The 19,205-nt window shown below is 66.0% G+C and overlaps 1 protein-coding gene and 1 long non-coding RNA gene across 8 annotated transcripts; one reads left to right on the forward strand and one right to left on the reverse strand.

The window, feature by feature from the left end:
* Positions 1–80: 80 nt before the first annotated feature.
* Positions 81–1,994, forward strand: LOC122211810. Its single transcript, XR_006198853.1, has 3 exons — positions 81–311; positions 710–845; positions 1,831–1,994. It is a non-coding gene; the product is annotated as an uncharacterized LOC122211810 (long non-coding RNA).
* On the reverse strand, positions 1,328–18,922 carry PEAR1 (platelet endothelial aggregation receptor 1). 7 transcript variants are annotated; one of them, XM_042925234.1, is made up of 27 exons: positions 18,847–18,912; positions 13,501–13,722; positions 12,631–12,885; positions 11,815–11,945; positions 10,742–11,000; positions 10,327–10,472; positions 10,041–10,145; positions 9,667–9,767; positions 8,944–9,036; positions 8,463–8,706; positions 7,698–7,818; positions 7,383–7,519; positions 7,098–7,310; positions 6,661–6,835; positions 6,459–6,579; positions 5,546–5,709; positions 5,347–5,449; positions 5,067–5,213; positions 4,736–4,861; positions 3,954–4,082; positions 3,726–3,854; positions 3,361–3,573; positions 3,052–3,140; positions 2,808–2,943; positions 2,564–2,632; positions 2,227–2,460; positions 1,328–1,762 (listed from the first exon to the last, which is right to left on the reverse strand). In XM_042925234.1, exons 6-27 carry the CDS (start codon positions 10,425–10,427, stop codon positions 1,611–1,613), a joined length of 3,102 nt encoding a protein of 1,033 aa, XP_042781168.1. In that variant the 5' UTR covers positions 10,428–10,472; positions 10,742–11,000; positions 11,815–11,945; positions 12,631–12,885; positions 13,501–13,722; positions 18,847–18,912; the 3' UTR covers positions 1,328–1,610. The 7 variants fall into 7 exon arrangements, with proteins under 7 accessions (XP_042781168.1, XP_042781162.1, XP_042781165.1 ...); XM_042925228.1 differs by having other exon boundaries at positions 7,698–7,821; XM_042925231.1 differs by lacking the exon at positions 18,847–18,912 and adding an exon at positions 14,981–17,222 and having other exon boundaries at positions 7,698–7,821.
* Positions 18,923–19,205: the final 283 nt, after the last annotated feature.

Genomic DNA, 19,205 nt, shown 5'->3' on the forward strand with positions numbered 1-19,205 from the left:
GCATCCAAAGTCACTCGGGAAGTTGCGTCCCGGAGAGCCGGGATGCGGCAGTCAGCGGAATCTAGGAAGGGAGGGTCGGGTGGGGGCAGACCCACTTTCTGGGGTGCGCCCTCCTCTCCTGTAAGGAGAGGGCTCCTGATGGAAAAGGCGTGGCGCTGGGTTTCTATTCCCGACCCCCCGTGTGGTTAGCCTCTGGGAAGTGTGGGCAGCTAGTGGGGTCCGCTAATGAGGTCACGAGGCGGATCTCGCTTCTCAGAAGTCTTGGATTCAAAGTCCTCAGGTCGCCTAGCCCCCGCGGTTCCACAGCCCTTGTGAGCCTCCCCTCTCCCTGCTGCTTTCCCGCCTCCAGCCTCCGCAGCCCACCCAGCTCTGCTCCCCCCTGCCACTGCCAGCACCTCCCCGCCTGGGAGCCTTGGCGCCGACCTCCTGTGCCGCCCTGTGCACGTGCCGCTCTTCCGGGAAGCGGCCCACATGTGCCGCCCCTCAGCTCAGTTCGCAGGCTGCCTACTTAATGGCACTTACCACTGGTGCTTTCAGCTCACTTAGCCGCTCGCCCTTTGGGGAACATTTATTGAGTGCCTACTGTATGCCAAGGGGAACTGATGTTGAGCACATTACGTGATCCCTGCCTCCAGGGAGCCTACAGTGGGGGGGGGGGGAGGGGGGAGGCAGAGATTAATCAAATGATCCCACAAACACCACATTACAGGGAGGACTGGTACCCTGAGGACCTTCTGCAGGTATCCGGTGGATGAACACAGCTGGAATCAGTGCTACACAACAGAGGGGAGCAAGAGAGGCGCTTCCCTGAGGACCAGACGTGAGGGACAAGTAGCAGCTAACAGGTGAGCGGAAGACAAGAGTACCGGATGTGCAAAGTCCCCGGGGTAGGAAGAAGTGTAGCTGGTAGGTGGATCTAGAGCCCAGGGTGACTAGAACGGAGTGACAGTGAATACAGTTCAAGGTGAGGCTGAAGACAGGCCAGGCCAGCAGAGCCCCTAAGGCCTGTGACAGTTCTGAGTCTGGCCCAAGAGCCATGGGGCACCCACGAAGACGTCCACACACAGGTAACTAGCCACTGTCTATTCTGAGCAGCCGGTTGGAACAGGTGCCAGTGTGCAAGGAGGCCAGTTAGGCTGTTGCTGGAGTTCGCTGAGTTTGGGCTGCCCCTCGACTGCACAGTGTGTGCCCCAGACAGGGTGTGTGCCTGGAGGCCCTCTGAACACACACACACACACACACACACACACACACACAGCCTGGGAGTGCGCAGAAAAGGAGCTCAATATACATTTTTGACATTAATCTGAAATCAGAGTTTTCCAGCAACATTCAACCCACCACTTTATGTACAAAGGCCTTGGGGCCCTGGGGAGCAGCAGGTTGCGAAACGTACAAAAGGGAAGGCAGGCCTCCTGCTGACCGGTGTCTCCCACGATGGAACCCGGGATCCAGGCCCCGGTGTCCCGGACATTCGCTTCCTCTGTCAGGCGTGTTCACGTTCACGGCCTGCCGGTCCTCTCCCCGCTCCTGGCAGGGTACAGCAGGCTCTGCCCCCAGCCCTGGGCCGCGAAGGACAGGTACTGGCCTCTGCGCACCACCCCGACCCCTCAGCGGTCCTGGCGCCGAACTGGGGGTGACGGGGGATGCCGTACTGGGGGCAAGTCATAGTGTCCAGGGATGTGGCTGTTCTTTGGGGAGTCGTAGTGGCCAGGGGGCAGGCCCGGAGGCAGTGGGGGCTGGGAGCCCACAGAGTCTCCATCTGGGGACAGAGAAGGGACAGGGCGGGAGGTGGCTCCTCCCTCCTCACCCCTCGCCTCCCCTCCCCAGCCCCTCCTGCCCACAGACAGACGACGGACGGTGCCAGTCTGTGTATCTTCTCAGCTGCCATCGGGGGGAGGCCACCTTGACCTGCCCACCTCATAGGTTATGAGGACACTTTGTCCCCAGCCTTGTTCCCCTCTTTTTGGGGTACCAATGCCACAAGTCAGGTGCTGTCGGACCATTTCAAATCCTCAGCCCTGGGAGGCCGGCCACCACTCCCAGGCCCTCGGAGGCAACTTGACTTCCCAGACGTGATGCCTGTGCGAGCCCAGTCTGACCCCGAAGTCCACGCTCTTGGTGCTGCACCGGGCCCACTCTGTGCTCTCTCCCCCCGACCCTTCTTTCTCCCTCCCTTGTCCTGCTTCCCTGTAGCCCCTGCCCCAGCGGAGAAGGGGGACTCACCATAGGTCAGAGGGCTGGGCCGTTCATAGGTGCCACTGTCTCTCTGTGGCTGGGGGTGTCGCCGCCTCTGGCCGTCTCGGAGTGGAGGGGGCTGCCTCGGGGGAGACCCTGAGGGGGGGCCTTTCATCTCCACATAGCTGCTCTCCCGGAGGCCCCCGAGGAGGCTGGGCAGGTCCCGGATGGTGGCGTAGGGGTTTTCGCTGCTCAGGGAAGCCACGCTGGCCCCCAGCCCCTCTTCGGAGATGGGCCCCAAGGAGAGGGGAAAGGAGTCAGTCTCTGTGGGCGCACTGGCGCCCAAACCCCAGCTCGGCCTCCTGCCTCACCCCTGCACCCGTACCTTTACCAGAGAACGGGCCTGGGCCATCGCTGCTACGGTAGCTGTGGCTGTAGCTCAGGCGGCCGCTACCTGTGCAGGGGGAGAGGGAGGCAATGAGCAGTCAGACCCCGCGCTCCTCCCCAGGCTCCCACCTGCCCCGGAACCAGAGCCCAGGACCCTTCTGCGGACACACAGGCTCTGAGGGAGCGGGGTGCTGGGCCACACAAGCCCCCCTCTCCAGACGCCTCGGCCTCCAGGCTCCTACCCCTGTCCAGAGGCCCTGCAGGGGGCTCCCGGCGGTGCTTCCAGTCCGCAGGCAGGGTGCTGTGGTTATCCTGCCCGTGGGCCCCCCCTGGCCGCTCAGGGACCTGCAGGCTGCCGAAGAGCTGACTGCCCGGAAGCTGATGGGGAGGGGCGGAAGGGGGAGAGAACACACAAGGATGGAGCTTTCCAGAGAAGTAGGTGTGCATCCCCCCCAACCGCGGTGCCTTCCCTCCCCCAGCACTGACCTTGTTCGGGGGCGGGGGTTTCGGTGAGCACTGTGACAGGGTGTGGTAGCTGGGGTTGGAGTAGTAGTGGCTGTAGCTGGGAGGGACATCTGCGCGAACAGACGGGGCGCGTCGTGACCTGGCGGGTCAGCGAGAGGCCCGGGCCCGAGACAGTTGTTCTGTCCCGGCAGATCTGACCTCTCTTCTCCCCTCCAGCTCCCCGCTTCGCCTCTTCCGGGTCCAGGGAGGGACACGGGAGCCCCGCACCCCATCCGCCCGGAGCCCACACGCCAGCCCCGCGTCGTGTCCCCCGCCCCCGGGCCAGCTCACCTGGCATGACGTACTCAGAGCCATCCAGCCGCCCGCTGCTGTAGGCCACGGCCAGGTGTTGGTGTGCCTTGCCTTTTTGCCAATGGCGGTAGCCGACGAACAGTGCCAGCAGGGCCACCACCAGGGACCCCAGCACCGCGATGCCAATCACTGCCCCCAGCGAGTTATAGGCCACCGGAGAGGCAGGCATCATGGTGAAGGGCTCCTGGCTTCCTAGGGGGATGGGGTGGCCGCTCAGCACAGTCTTGGCTCTGCCCGTGAGCTTGGGGTGCCTGCACAGGACAGGCCCCGGGAGGGGGGCAGGGCCCATGAGGGGACCGGGTCCTGGTGCCCTGGGGACCATCGGGGCCAACAGGAGAACTCACCAATCCTGCAGGGGGCGCCGCTGTGCCCCGGGGGACACACACAGGCTCCCGTCTCCGGGTGGCACCTCTCTCCAGGACCACACTGGCAGGACTGGGAGCAGTTGGCACCGAACATCCCCGGAGAGCAGCCTGCGGGACAGGCAAGGAGGCAGTGGGGTTGAGGGACCCAGATCTGCAGTGTCCGCCTTGGGCTTGGGGGCGGGGCGGGAGTTTCCCTTCTCTGGGTACCTTCTAAGCAGAGGTATCCAGTCCAGCCTGGGGGACAGAAACAGCTCCCATCCTGGGGGTGGCAGGCCCCCCCCTGGCGGCACTGGCAGGGCTGGGCGCAGTTGGCTCCCCAGTGTCCTAGAGGGCACGCTGCAGGAGACAAGGTGGCTGTCCGGTGGGGCAGGCCCACCCCCGTCTGGATGAACTCTCAGCCCCCAGCTCCCTGAAATCTTCTCAGCCTTGGTCTCCCGGGGACACCAAGTTTTTGAACCGCAGCTGCACACCGATGAGTCACCGGGACCGCATCCTATGGGAAACTCTTCCCCTAGATATGCCCCTCGCCCACCGCCACGCCTGCACCCAGCCTTTCTTGTGGCCACAGCTCCTCATTTCCCGTTTCCAACACTTGCTGTCTGTGGTTTGGGGGACTAACCTTTTCCGGGATGTTCTTTATATATTTATGGGGGGAGGAAGCCACATACAAATAAATATAAATTGAAAAGCGCAGAGGGGATAAAAGCACGTGCCCAAAACCGAGCTTGGGGTCCCCCCCCACCCCGCGCCTGGTCGAGTAATGCCCTTCCCAGGAGTCCGTGCAGAAGGGTGGGTGTTCCCTGAGCACGTGGAACAGGACCCGGCGTGTAGGGGACACCCGCTATGGATCTGTTTGCGTTGTTTACATAAGTTACCGAATCCAAGTGGGTGCAGAGGCTTTTACGCCCGCAGCAGGGGAACAGGAGCCTCTGGCCCTCAGCCCGCCTCTCAGCACACACACGCACTCCCCCACACAGGCCAGCACGTACGCTGGGAGCAGTCGGGGCCCGTCCAGCCAGACAGACAGTAGCAGGTCCCATTCGAGGGATGGCAGGAGGAGCGGTTACCACACTTGCAGGGCACACAGCGTTTGCCATAGCGGCCAGGCTGGCAGGCTGCGGGGAGAGACTGGCGGTGACTGGGGGGCAGGGGAGAACCCTCAGCCAGCCCTCGACCCACTCTCTCCCTCCCTCCCTCCCACTGGAGCGGGGTAGTGGGGGCGGGGCTTCCGGCATCCGATGTTGCACCGCCCCCTACTGCCGTAAGCACCGCCCAAGTGCTTACAGGCCCCAGGTGGGGGAAGGAGGGGGGGGGCCTCACATCTCTGGCAGGAGGGGCCTCGGAACCCAGGCGCACACACGCAATTGCCGTTCTCGGGGATGCAGGTGCCCCCATTCTTGCAAGAGCAGGTGTTACTGCAGTTTGCCCCCCAGAAGCCTTCGGGGCAGGGCAGGTGGCAGCGGGTGCCTGTGGGAGAGAAGGGTAGGGTGAGCCCAGCCTGGGCCCCCGGTGTCCACAGGGGCTCTTCTGGACACACTTACTTAGGATACATCCCCCAACTCCGCTGTGGGCCTGGGGCCTGGACACCTAGAATGCTCACCTGTCCAGCCAGCCTGGCACCGGCAGCGTCCGTGAACAGGGTCACAGCCGTCAGCATGGTCACAGTCACAGCGACTGGCACAGCCTTCACCGAACTGTCCCTTCTTGGAGAGGGGGTGGGGTGGGGGCAGGCCAGTCAGCTGGCAGGGAGGAGGCTGCGACCCGCCATTCCCTGGACAGACAGGCTGTTGAGTGCTTACCGGGCACGGGAGCTGGCAGTGGTCCCCCTGCCACCCAGGGGTGCAGGTACAGGCCCCGGTCTGGGGGCTGCAGGCTGCCTCATGGGCGCACTGGCAGCTGGCGTTGCAACCGAAGCCCCAGGTTCCAGGTAAGCAGGGCACAGAGCAGTTACCAGGCTGCCAACCTGGAAGAAGGGCCCTGCAGGTAGGCCTAGGGCTCCAGCCCTCCCGGGGTAGCACACACCAGGCCTCAGCCGTGCCAGGCTCTGGGCTCCGAGCCGGGGGTGGGCTGGGGGAACCGGCGTATACACTGGTAGAAGCTGGACAGAGGCAGAGCGGCCGCCGGCGGCGAGCCACCCCCTTCTGGGGCCTGCCTCTGCTGCAGAATGAGGGGAGCTGGCAGCGACCCAAGTGCTTACAGGTCCCACCAGGTAACTAAATGAGTTACACAGATCACGCGGCAGACTACGGGGAGGGCAGGCGACTGCAGACCGGAGGTTGGTTAAACATAACAGAGAACCGCCCAAATAAAACACATCCGTGTTAGAATCCAGCCTAGAAGTGGCCAACGGGCCACCCGGGTAGGTCTCAGAAGTCCCTCCTGGCCCTGCCATCGCGCGGTTCTAGATGACAGAGGGTGAGGAATGCTCGCCGAGAGGGGCCTTCTGGCCTGGGCCTTTAAGCGCAAGCAGGATTTTTGTGGTTGAAGAAAAGCAAAGTGGATATTCCAGGAAGGAAGTAGGCTGGCTACTTTCCCACCGTCCAGCTGCTGCTACCCAGGGGCGCCGCCCTCACCCTGCAGCCTCGCGCCTTTCCCGGGCCCGCCCCCGCCCCGGGCCCGCCCCTGCCCTGGGCCCGCCCCTGCGCTGGGCCCGCCTTCTCTCCCGTGAGCCCGCCCCCACGTCGCCCCTCCCCGGACACCCCACGCCCTCACCCTCCTTGCAGACGCAGGCGCCGTCGATGGGCGAGCAAGCCAGGGCGTTGTGGCAGGAGCAGCGCGCGGAGCAGTTGACTCCGTAAGTGTCAGGCGGGCAGAGGCTGGCGCAGTGCGGGCCCTGAAAGCGGGGCCGGACTGTGAGCGAGCGGCCCGGCTCCGCCGCCCCGCGCCCCCGGGGCCCCGCCGGGCCGCGCCTCACCGTGTAGCCGGGCGCACAGCGGCACCGGCCGCTGTCGGGCTGGCACACGCCGCCGTGCAGGCAGAGGCAGTGCTCCTGGCAGCCGGGCCCGTGCGTATCCTGCGGGCAGCTCTCGTTGCAGTGCAGGCCGGCCCAGCCCGGCAGGCACGCGCACTCCCCGCTCATCGGGTGGCAGCTGCGGCGGGAGGGGCGGGAGGGGAGGCGCCGTCAGAGCTGCGGGGTCCGCGCCCGGCCCCCCACCCCCGACTGCACCCCCCCCCCCGGCCCCTCCGCGCAGCGCGCGCGGGGCTTCGCGGAACCGGGGGCGGGGGGCGTTCCGAGCGCGCCCCCGCCCCCGTCCCCGAGGCCCCTCCCTCTGCCTTCTGCGACATCGGTCCCGCCCTGGGGCATGGCCCGCCCCAGCCTCGGCACCCGTGAGCGCGGGCCCCGCGGCGCACCTGAGGCTGTGCTCCGGGTCGCAGGTGCACGGCTCCTGGCAGCTGAGGCCGTAGCGGCCGTCGGGGCAGAGGCGCTCGGTGCAGCGGTCCCCGGTGAAGCCGTGTTCGCACAGACACGCGCCGTTGGCCGGGAAGCAGCGGGCGCCGGGCGCGCAGTCGCACGTCTCCGCACAGTCCTGCCCGAAGCGGCCCACGGGGCACTCCTCACGGCACCTGGGCGCCGGCCGAGTGAGCCCCGGCGGCGCCCATCCCCGCCCAGCCCCCGCCCTCGCCGAAGCCACTCACCGATCCCCCGTGTAGCCCGGAGCGCAGCGACACTGCCCAGTGAAGCGGTCGCAGAGGCCACCATTGTGACAGCGACACTCTTGGGAGCAGTTGGGTCCGTGGAAGCCCTCGAGGCAGGGCAGGGAGCAGATGATGCCCTGGAGAGGCAGAAGGTGGACAGAGCCCTGGGTGCCCGCCACTCCCCCTGGGCACAGGGCCCCTTCATACCGCCCCCCCCACTTCAAACCTCCGCAGGGTCCCCAGAGCCCACCCCCTTCCCAGGCATCCTCCTCCCAGTCCTGCCCAGAACCACCCCATACCCCCGCCCCAGCCTACCATCCACCCATGCGGGCAGCTGCAGGAGCCCTGGGAGGCCTGGAAGACACCCCCGTTGTGGCAAGGATAGGTGCTGGGGCAGAAGAAGCCGACGGTGCCCCGGACACAGGGTATCTCACAGCTGCTGGGTAAAGCGGTCGAGGTCAGTGTGCACACAAGCAGCCCGCGCCCCGGCTGGGCCTCCCAGGGCTGGCCGCCTACACGCCTCTCCCGGGGCAAGTCCTGAACTCCCGGCTCTGGTCCCTGCTGGGGACTGCAGGAGTCAGAAAGCAAAGGTTTCCAGGAGGAGAGAAGTGGTGGGGACAGCCAGCACCGCCAGATGGGAAGGGGAACAGCCTGTGCACTCCCCCCACCCCCCAGCACCTCTGCTCCCGGCCCCCGGACGGCTCCCCTCCCGGCTCCTCTGTGAGGCCGGACCCTTCTTGACCTCCGCCTGGTGCACATCCCCCCACTCTGCCTCCACCTCCTTGCGAGAGGCCGACAGGCCGCCTGGGACCCTGTGTCAGCCCCACCTCACAACATGTTCGCACACACACAGGCTCGGGCTGTCTTCACAGCAAGCCTCCCGGGTGGAGGACACTGTTCCCGCTCCACAGACAGGCACAGGCCCATGAGGGGTCGATCTGCTCAAGGTCGCTCAGCTAGCAGGCGGCAGAGCTGGGCCGAGGACCTTGGCCTCTGCATCCCGTCCCGTTTGGGAGCCTGAGTCCCCTCGGATCCCTGTGTATGCTCGCGGGGCCCTGTGGCTGCGACCCCATGAGGCACCTGGCCCCAGTCCTCTCTGGGGGGCAGAAGCAGGCTCCGGTCTGGGGGTCACAGGGTGCTCCGTGGCACAGGCAGTGGAACTGGCAGGCGGGACCATAGTGGCCCGGGGAGCAGGGCTCCAGGCAGCGTGGGGGCTGCAGGCCGGGGGGGCAGGAGCACGCTCCACTCTTGGGGTCACAGGAGCTGCCGTTGCCACAGTGACAGGGCTTGTCACACTGCAGCCCCCACACTCCTGGGGCACACCCTGGGGGCGGGGAGGGTAGAAGGGAGTCACCAGGGGTCTCACCCCTCCCTAGCCTCCACTCAGCCCTGGGCTCTGTCCCCCAGCCCCCCACACCCGTGCCCTGTAGCACCCCCCCTCCCGAAAGGGCTGTGGCGGCTATGGGGCTCCTGTGGGTGACTGTCCCGGGGCGTGAGCACCCGTGGGCGGTAAGGAGGGTGCCGCCCAGGGTCCTGGGACCTGCGGTCACCGGCTACTCACCACTGGAACAGTCGTCACCCCTCCAGTTCTGCACACACTGGCACTGATTGGGTGCCACACAGCGGCCATGGACGCACTCCTGGTCACAGAGCGCTGGGGCAGAGATGCAGGGAGGGGGTTGTGCTTCCCCTGCCCCCACCCGCCCATCCTCCTCTTGTGGGGGCGTTGCTGGGTGACACTCCTCCCTCCCATCCTTTTCTGCCCCGGGGCGGCGGCGGGGGGGGGGGGAGGGCAGGCTGACTCTCCCCAGAAGCACTAGCATTTTTCTGCCTCTGAGACGCAGAAGACAGGGGGCCAGGACTCGACAGAGGCTCAGAACTCAAGGCTCCCCAGCCCCTCTCTGTCACATTCTCCAAGCACCTTGCTGGGAAAAGGGACAGGGGCTCCTCAGGTAGGGACCAGACATGGATGCTGTGCAGAGGGGGTGGGCTGGGTGGGGGTTAGGCAGGACTGGGGGGGGGCAAGAGTTTGGGGGTGCAGGAGAGACTGGGCAGTGACAAGTCAGAGACACACGGCAACAGACAGGGATGAGAAGAGATAGCGATGGACCCAGACCCACAGTGACAGAGAGACAGAGAGAGGCTGCCCCAGGGCTCAGAGAGAGGGGGCGGGAGACACACGGGGTCAGCTGGAGACACAGGCAGCAAGTGGCGGCTGCCGTCCCGGGGACACACCCGGGGCGGCAGGGGGGGACGAGGCCCCCCACGGCCCCCCAGGACTCACGGACACAGATCCCGCTGCTCTCATAGAAGCCCCGGCAGCACTGGAGTCGCTTCCGGTGGTCCGTCTTCACCACCTGGCGGTACACCGTCCTGTAGACAACCCTAGCGGAGACCGCGAGGCGGCCCTCAGCCCCCCCTGCTGCGGCCGGGCTGTCCCCCGCCCCGCCCCCGCCCACCACGTGGCACGGGGAGGGCAGGGGCACCGCTCCCTCGCCGCTCTGGGCCAGGGGAGCACAGAAGGAGCGTTCCCCCCAGGCCCCCCACCCGGCCCCGCGGCGCACCCCACGCCAGCCTCCCCAAGCCACGCCTTGAGTGCCTCTGCCTCCGAGTCTCCGAGGAGAGAATGAGGGTGTGCGGGGCGGGGTGGGCACTCACGTGGGCCGGGGGCAGGTGTGGGGGCTCTCCCAGGGCCGGTCGCAGGGCTCCGAGGGGAGCAGGCTGAAGGGGCGGGAGTGAGACTCCTTGGTGGTGGTGGTGAAGCTGCAGGACAGGGGGAGGAGGGGCGGGGGGGGTGGTGGTTAAGGACAGGACGGGGTCAGAGCCGGAGTCAGGGGGGCCTGGAGGAGCAGAGAGCAGAACCAGGAGGGAGGGGAGGGCTGCAGAGGGGCAGGGAGGCTGGGAAGGAGAGGAGGAGGAGACCCGGGGAGCAGGCACCCCTCACCTTTCCCAGAAGCTGCAGGTGTTGGGGTCACTGGGGTTGAGGGCTCCAGCCAGCCGCAGGCCCAGGCCCAGGAGAAGGAGGGCACGCAGAGCTGGTGGCATCGCAGAGGCCAGGTGCAGAGCGGGGGACCGGCGCAGAGCCACAGCCTGGAGAACCAAGTGTCTGCAGAAGCGGCTGCCTCTTGTCCCCCTGCCTTCTCTTCTCTTCTCTTCTCGTCACCCCTCCTTCCCTGCAGACCATGCGCCCCCCCCCCCCCGCTGCCCTCCCAGCACCCTTCACTCACACACCACCAGCCGGTGCCTCTTCCCGGGATGGGGATCCTACCTGGTATCTTTGAACCCCAGCCCAGGGCACTTTGACATTGGTACCAAGGTGAGAGACCGGGGCCAGCAGGGAAGTCACGGGGGAGGCCCACCTGGGCTCAGCTGGAGGAAGGACTTTCCAACAGCCAAGGTTCCGGAAGGGAGTCGGCCGCCTCAAGTGGGGGGCTTCCCGGCCCGCATGTGTGCAGGCGGAGAGCGGCCGCAGGAGGCGCGGGGCTGGGGCGGGACCGGGTGGCGCTGAAGGAGGCCCCTCCTGACCACGGGTGTGCAGGCACCTGCTCGGCCGGGCTCGCGGGAGCCAACTGTGCGCGTCTCTGCCCAGCTCCCCACTCACAGAGGACACATCAGGAGCTAGAAATCAGGCTCGGGGAATTACTTCCATGGGGGACATGGGCCAACACCACAGACCAGGGGCAGCCTCATCCGCACCCGCCAGAGGCACCTGTTAAACCCTGGCCAGGGCACCTCCGTACCCAGCTCTGGGGACTACTGCCCGAGGACATCCCCAACCTGGCCTCGGACAGAAGAAGCCCCCACCTCCCTCTGGCCACCCCATCGGCCATCTGGAAACAGCTCCTCTCCGCCCCCTCCAACCCGGCCTCGCCCAGTGGGTGGGAAGCAGGTCAGGACCTCAGCAGGGTCTGTTCTGGCTCCTGAGCTCAGGAGGGGCTGAGCTCCTGAGCGGCCGCCCCCGCAGCCGGTTTCAGATTCTGGGTTCAGTGTTCCTACAACTTGTCCTGGCTCCTTGCTCTCTGCCTCCCCGAGGCGCCCACATCTGCTTATAATTTTCCCGAGAAGAGAGAAAGGCCATGGTTGCTGGCCCCTGGCCCCCCTGAGTATCTCTGGAATGCCTGCTGCCTGGCCCCACCCCATGCCCCCCACCCACACGCTCCCAGGGTCCCCGGGGCGGCAGCGCTCCAGCCCTCCAGGTCTGAGTGAGAGAGGTGCTCCCTGACTTAACCCCATGCTGCCCTCTGCTTCGGCCCCAAAATGCCTCCCGCTGTGTCTCCCCCCCCCCCCGCCCCCCCATACCGCCTGCTGGCCCACGGGCTTTCCTCCCTTTGGTCCTCTGGCTGGTGGCCCTGTCACCGCTCCCCCGGGGCACGTGTCCACCCCTAGCCTTCTCTGTGCTCCCCCAACCATCCTCGGTCCTCCAGTAACTCACCAGGCCTCTATGGCCTCCTGCAGCCTGAGAAGCTCAGCTGAGCCAAGGGGCAGGGCGGCTAGGCCCTGGGCCCAGGGGCCTGGGGGGGCCAGGGAGCGTCCTGGGGGATCCCAGCGCTCAGGATATGGAGCCTGAAAACAGGAAATAGAGCCTGGCTAGAATGTGTGATGTGGGGGAGGAGAGCAGGGTCATGGGCTCCCCTTCCCGACACCCTGAATTCAGAAGGTGGGGTGCAGGGGGCAGGACCAGAAGCCTCTTTCTGTTAGGTTGTCTCTGAGCTGAGCACCGTGGTCCCCCTCTGAAGGGCTTCAGAGGAAACAGCCTGTCCTCAGAGAGCCTGGCCAGTCGGAAGTGTCCTTCAGACGGGGTCACCGGTCTGTCCCAGGGCACCCCCCACATCGTCCCTTCTCCCGCCACCCCCAAACTATCCCCTCCACCCTGCCCTGCACCGGCCACCTTCCCAGGTGTGGGGCCCACCTCCAGGCCCATCCCTGTCAGCACCCAGCTGACCCCTCCCTGCCTGGCCCTCCCTTGGCAGGGCCCCGAGCCCTCACACATCCCCCCTCTCCACCCCAAGGTCTTCTCCACGCTGCCCTCTCCCTGGACCCTCGCTGTCCTCACTGGGGCTCAGTCTGAATGGATTCAGGTCATCACCCTGGCCCCTGGGTGAGCCTCACATCCAGCCCCACAGGGACCCCCTCTCCTGGATCTGTCGCCAGAGCTCAAGGCTGCAGTGGGACCTACCCCGTGGAGACAGGTCAGAGCCCTGTGGACAGTCACTGCCTCCCAGACCAACTTCTAGAGGAAATGGCTCACCTGAGGCCTTCAGGAGGTGGGCAGGGGGGGCGTGAGGAGAGCTGGGCCCTGACAACCAGAGATTAGCTGGCTGCAGGGGTGGGGGAGATTGTTTTCCCAGAGGGCCTCGGTTCCCGGAATGCAGAGGAGGCCCCAGCTGGTCAGCAGTGGGACTGGAGCCCGGGTGGGGTCCACCACCAGTGGGTGGTCCGCAGGGAGGGAGGGTGGGGGATCCCGGCAGGGAGGAGAAGCTGTTGGCCTGAGGGACCTCAGCCCCTGAGGAGGGAAGGAACACAGGCCTGACCAGGAGTCCAGAGCCCCAGCCTGGTCCCCCAGCTTGTTTCCATCTGAGACTTTGTCCCCAAGGGGCTGGGGAAATTGAGGCCCTGGCCTGTCCTTTCCTAACACCCCCGGGCCCACCAGCATCGGGGCCCATGTGCCTGCACACACTCCCCTCCGGGGGGTTTGAACCAGACAGCTCTGAGTCCCGTCCGGCCCCGTCCTGCCCCGGGGCCCACAATGCGGTCCCTGAGGGCGCCCCATTCCCCCTCCCTGTAGGCCCCCACCTGCCCTCACAAGAAGGCATCATCTACTGCGTGGAGAAAGGCAGGGAGCTGCGTATGAAATCCGCGGTGGTGGGTGCAGTGCCCCCTCTACAGGTGAGGACACAGGGCGGGTAAGTCCCCCACCCGGGGCCACACAGCCAGCAGGAGCAGAGACCCAGAGTGCGGCAGCCTCCCCACCCCAACCACGCTTCCCATCAACCCGGCCCACCCGGGAATCCCAGGGGCTTTGCATCTCTGTGTAACAGCCTCAGTTATGCAGAGGGGGAGCCGGGAGGGGGCGGGGGGGGGGGGGGAGGCGGAGCGGGGAGCTGCCACAAGGACAGACCAGAGGCGTGGGAACCAGGATGCGTTCGCAGTCAGTCTTCTCTCCTCCACCTCGAGATGCAAGGCAGCTGGGCCCCGGGGCAGGCCCCGGCCCCCAGCCCCCAGCCGCAGCCAGCCGGGTTCCCTCTGGTGGGGAGCCCTGCCCTCCTGGTGCCCCGGCCCCCTTAGCAGGAGGGAAATGACTCTGGGTCCGAGCTCCCGGTGGGCAGGAGGGGATCCGTTTCTGTAGGAGGCAGAGAGCAGGAGGGCTTCCTCAGAGCTCTTCTCCAGGAGGTGAGGCAGCGAAGGACGCCCTCTGAGCTGGGCATGAACGCCAGCTCTCAGTTCCCTGGTCTGTAAAATGGGGATGATAGCACTTCCCTTTGTAGGGCTGTCCCCAGGATTAATACAGGAGTTACGTTCGCCGTCACCAGGATGGCGGCCGGGGTCCCGGGTCTCCTGAGCCCATCCCCGTCCCCACTGCCCTTGGCGCCCTTGGCCCTTTGAGCATTAGTTCCAAGAAAAGCTGTTTCTTGTTTTCCGTTTGTTTTTTTTTTCTGAAGAACCCCCAGGATGATCCGGGAATGGGGCCTTAGCTGCTGGCACAGAGAAGGGAAGTGGGGGTGGGGAGGGGCCAGACCCCCCACAAAACCTGATCCCTCAGAACCACGGGCTGCCCGCCAGGTATGTCTTGAAGCCAAAGGCGGCTGATGAGTTGGACCGCCTGGGTTCTGCTTCCCCCCAGCCCCCAGCCTGAGCACCACCTCCAGCGCCTCACTGGGTCCCAGTGGCCCCTCCTCTCCTCTCCGTCTCTCTGTCCTCCCTCTCATCTTGGAATCCAAAGGTTCTAGGGCTTACAAGTTGTCACTTTCGAGCACATCGCTCGAGCCCCGTGGGCCTCCAGCCTCCATTTCCCCATCTGTAAAATGGGAGAATAACCCCCACATCTCACAGGGTGCAGTGAGGGCTGGGACTGCTAGTTCCCGTGACCGCCCCGGAACAGAGCCTCAGACCAGAAGCAGCTCAGAGGACCTGTGCTGGTGCAGAAACAGAATCCCCCACGTTCTAGGCTCTCTGCCTCTTTTCGTTTCTGTCTTGTTCCTCATCAAAAACTCTTTGCTTTCTGCCTTTTTTTTTTTTTCTTCCTCCATCAGTTTCTTGGTCTGTGTCTTTCTGTCTCTCTCCTTCCTTTCCTATGTCAAGGCCATCAGGTACAGCACAGTCGTGCAGTGTGTTCACTGCACTAGGGAATGCATCCTCAGGTGTGGCGCGGGAGGCGAACTCCGGCCACACTCGGCTCACCAGGCCGAGTGTCTTAGCTTGTGCCCGGGGCTGCCTTGCCCTGTGTCTCCCTTGTCTGTCTGTCTCCTTCCCCGTCTCTCTCTCTCTGTTCCATTTCCAAATCTGTCTTTGCCATGGAGACAGGGTCACTTAGTCCTCCCCACTCGGCAGCTAGACCCCAGTCGGAAGAGTCCTCCCTCCCTCTCCACGCAGGGACGCACCCTGACCCAGCTCCAGCAGCCTGGGCCGCTCTCTCCACGTCCGCGCACGTGCACACGCCTGCACACGCGAGCGCCCAGCCCCTCCCGCACCCAGCCAGGCCTTTTGCAGCCAGGAATGTCTGCCGGATGGAGGGACAGGAAGCCTGTGTGTGAGCCAGAGGCCGGGCGGGAAGGGGGCAGGGGTGAGGGGCCGGGCTGGTGTTCTCTGTGGCTCAGGAAACAGAAGCTAGAGGGTCCTCAGCCCGACCTGTTTACTCATCAGGAAATAGGGAAACTGCAGGGATTCTGAATCACCAAGCACGCATCGCGTGCCTGCCGGAGGCCGGCGCCAGTGCGGTCCGGGCCCCTGCCACCACCCGTGGGTGCCGGCGGCCACGCTCTGCAGGCACAGGCGGACGTGGGGGTCTCGGGCATCAGAGGCAACAAGGGAATTAGGATCCGCTTCAAAGAACAAAGCACCGGCCCACCCGCTCACTGCCACCGCCAGACACCCTCAGAAAGCACAGCCGTGCTCCGGCCACTGCCCCTCTCCAGAGCCCTCTGTGGCTCCCCACACCACACGAAAGGGCACCAGGAGCCAGGCCCGCCGGGGGCCCATCCTCACAGCCTCTCCCAGGATGCCCCCTCCGTGGCTGCACGCTTCATACACTCCTCCCGCCCTCGGGCCCTCCTGCAGGCCCTCAGCCCAGCCACCACAGACCCCCCTGGCCCAGAGGAGCCCTGGGCTGCTCTCGCCGGAGGCCAGCTCCACACGGACACAGACCAGCACTCCCCAGGCCCCAGCCAAGGGCTCAGCACCGTGTCCCTCCTCCGGGGGCATGTGGGACTAAGCCAGGCCATCCCAGGAGTTCGCAGACCCTGGAAACCTTCAGGTCTGACGGACCCATCAGGGATCAGCGTTGGGGCTGCGGGTCTGTGCTCTGGCTGCCCCACCAGGCTGGGGCACCCTCAGTCTTATTCCTCTGGGGCTGTTAGTGGTCAGGCTGCCCCGATGTACCCTCACAGCCCCCATGCCCCACTCCTTCTGTTCTTATGAAGGTCGGTCTTCCCCACTGGAATGGAGCTCCGTGGGGTCAGGGCGCTTTTCCGCACCTGACGGAGGGGATGGCCCGATAAAGCCCGAGCCCCCTTCTGACTCCAGCAAGCCCTGACCTGACTTTGTGGGGCTCGGGGGCTGAGGGAGAGGTGTTCAGAGGCCGCGGCTTCAACCCGGCTCACCGGCCGGAAGAACTGGTCCCCCCTTCCAGGGCCCTCGAAACCCAGGATTGGCAAGATGCCAGAAACTGAGGTCCAGAAGGAGCCTCCACCCTTACAGAGGGGAAGGCGGCTCCGGACCTGCCCTCCTGACCGCCGGCCTCTGAGTTCCTAAGGGATGAGTGCACAGTCGTGCGGGGCACTGAGTCGCCTGGAGAGCAGGGGATGTGCCCACACGGCTGGACCCTAACCTTGTACCACGGGCCTCGGGACCCCGGGACAATGCCCCTCACTGTCCATCCGCACACCCCCTCTGAAACAGAAGGACTGGGCGCCCCCCATGCCTTACGTGGGGGTGGGGCAGAGGTGGGAGAGGGGACCCAGGAGGCCCCATGTCCCAGAGCTCCCTACACGCCATTTCTCTCTGGAGACCTCCACCTGCATGCGTGGGGGCTGTAAGAGCAATGACCAGCCCAGATTAAATGTGCGCTCTGGGCTAGGTGACCTCTCTCCATTCTCTCGGCAGTCCCAAAACGTAGGTCCTATTATGCTTCCCATTTTACAGATAAAGGAACATCCCAGAGAAGTTAAGTAACTTGCCCCCGTCACACAGCCAAGCGACGGCAGAGCAGGGGCCTGGACCAGGTCAATCAAACCCTGAAGCCTGTGCTGCCCCTTTACCGCCTCCCCTATGATTTCTCTTTGGTCTTCTGACCCTGCTTCTCCTGTCTCCACCCCCTTTCTGCTCCTTCTCTAGGTGTGTTCTCCGTTTCCCTAAGTCTGCCCTTTCTCCCCTCCGGTTCTCGTTTGCAGAAGCCTCAGCCTTTGCCTCTGTTTCCGTATTTTTGTCTCCTCCTAGCTCTGTTTTTGTCTTTGTCTCTCCTTCCCCGTCTCCCCTTCCTCCTGCTGGCTTCTCCCTGCCCGATTGTGAGCCAGGAGTGGTGCGGACACCCTCCCTGAGCCGATGGCCAGCCCCTCCTGCCTCCAGGGAGACTCTTACTCAATGCTTCCAAGGCCACTCAGAGGAGAGGCTGGGGAGCACAGTGGTGGAGGAGCAGCCCGGCCCCAGCACCCCTCCCCCGCACCCTCCCCAGCACCCTCCCCAGCACCCCTCCCCCGCACCCTCCCCAGCACCCTCCCTAGCACCCCTCCCCAGCACCCCTCCCCAGCACCCTCCCCAGCACCCCTCCCCAGCACCCTCCCCAGCACCCCTCCCCAGCACCCCTCCCCAGCACCCCTCCCCAGCACCCTCCCCAGCACCCCTCCCCAGCACCCTCCCCAGCACCCCTCCCCAGCACCCTCCCCAGCACCCCTCCCCAGCACCCTCCCCAGCACCCCTCCCCAGCACCCCTCCCCAGCAGCTGCTGTGGTGGCAGCGGTAGGGAGGCAGACAGCAGCCCAGCGACCTCTATCTCTATCCAGGTTTCCGACCCATTCGATTCGTGGACTGCCTGGAGAGTCAGTTTCCTCTTCTGGGAAAGTCTGATAGGGAGCGGGGTCAGGCAGGAGTGAAGGCACCGATGCCAGTGCTGGGTTTCACCTCCCGGTGAAGAGCGGGGGACAGAGAGGCAGGCCTGGCCTCCCACCCAGCTCCCAGGTGGCCAGCCCTCGCTGCACTGGTGAGTGCGCCATAGACTTCAGGAGGCCTCAGGACTGGGAGAGGAGCAGCAGGGGACAGATGACAGGAGACAGGACTGCGGCCCCCACCCTTGGTTCACATGTGCACACGCACAGGCACTCCGTCATGCATTGGGCTGGCGTGGTGTTCAGAGAACAGCTCCCTGTGCACACCACTCCCCTGCCCAGCCCCCGCTGAGGCCAGGGGTGACAGCTGACCCCTTGCCCAATCCCGCCTGGAGAGGAGGTCTGGCTGAGCCTGGGAACCTCGGGGCCAGTACAGGCTGTTCCCATCCCTGGGGACTAGGGTCACAGCGCAGCAGCCTCGGGAGAGGCCACTCATAAAAGGTCAGGACAGGAGAGTGAGAATCCAGTTGGAGGCAGGAGACGGGGTGGGGCGGCCGGCTGGCCTGGCCGGGGGTCCCCCTGTCTGGGCCCGACCACCCCCGCCCCCTCCCCAGCCTGCCACCTCAAATCATCTGCCAGGCCAGGCTTTTCCGACGATCTAGACGCTGGAGACCTTTGGCCAACCTTCTGTGCTCAAAACCGGCAAAGCTGTGAGCCGCACACCTGGCCCTCCCCTCACCCCCCAACCTCCCCGGGGAGGCGCCAGCCCCAACAATGGCCCAGACCAGGCGCCAGCGGAGCAGGAGACATGTTTTTGTTCCTCTGAGCCTCCCAACAACCGTGGTAGGCGCCGTGTCTTATGATTCCCCGCTTAGACACGAGAAACTGAGGCACAGAGGGCCCACAGCCGGGAAGGGGCAGAGTGAACTAGAACCCCAGCAGCCTGGACTCCCAGATCTGGGGGCTCCCCTCGGCCAAGAAGAGGAGCCGGCACCCCATTCTCCGTCCAGCCCCGAGGGGGCCACGGGTTGGGGAGAGCGCCCGGCCCCACACGTCGCTCCGGGTCACTTACGTGCAGTCCCCCGGGGAGGGCGACCCCAGTGCCCTCGCCCCCTCCGCCGCCCCCACCCTCGCGCAGGGGCACCCGCAGTCCTTCCCCGGGGTGGGGGTGGGGGTCGCGGAGCGGGCGGGGACGCGCAGTCACTCACCTGCCTCGGACCCGGGCTGTCGCCGGCCTGGGGTGGGGACCGCCGGGCGTCCAGAAGCGGCTGGCGGGCCGGCGGGGAGGCGGGGCGTGCGGCCCGCGGGGCGGGGCGGGGCAGGAAGGGGGCGGGCCCCCGGGCCCCCGCGGGGCAGGAAGTGTTGAGGGGGCGCGGAGGAGGTGGGGGGAGCGGGCTAGGGAGGCTGCGGGCGCCAGGAGAGGGAGGTGCGGGGGACGAGGACGCTGCGGGGGCTGGGGGGCGCCGGCGGGGGGGGGGGCGAGCTGGGGGAGGGGGCTGGGAACTCCAGGAGAGGGGCAGGCGGGCGGAGGGAGCCGGAGGGAGCGGGGTCGGGGTGGCAGCTTGGC

Source organism: Panthera leo, chromosome F3, assembly GCF_018350215.1.
Source record: "Panthera leo isolate Ple1 chromosome F3, P.leo_Ple1_pat1.1, whole genome shotgun sequence".
NCBI classification, from domain to species: Eukaryota; Metazoa; Chordata; class Mammalia; order Carnivora; family Felidae; genus Panthera; species Panthera leo.

Coding starts and splice junctions, on each gene's coding strand:
- PEAR1 (XM_042925229.1), bottom strand. CDS start 10,427: ATGCCACCAGCTCTGCGTGCCCTCCTTCTCCTGGGCCTGGGCCTGCGG. Junction 3,855..3,953: donor TGGATACCTCTGCTTAGAAG/GTACCCAGAGAA, acceptor CCTGTCCCGCAG/GCTGCTCTCCGGGGATGTTC. Junction 3,141..3,360: donor CTCTGAGTACGTCATGCCAG/GTGAGCTGGCCC, acceptor CTGTTCGCGCAG/ATGTCCCTCCCAGCTACAGC.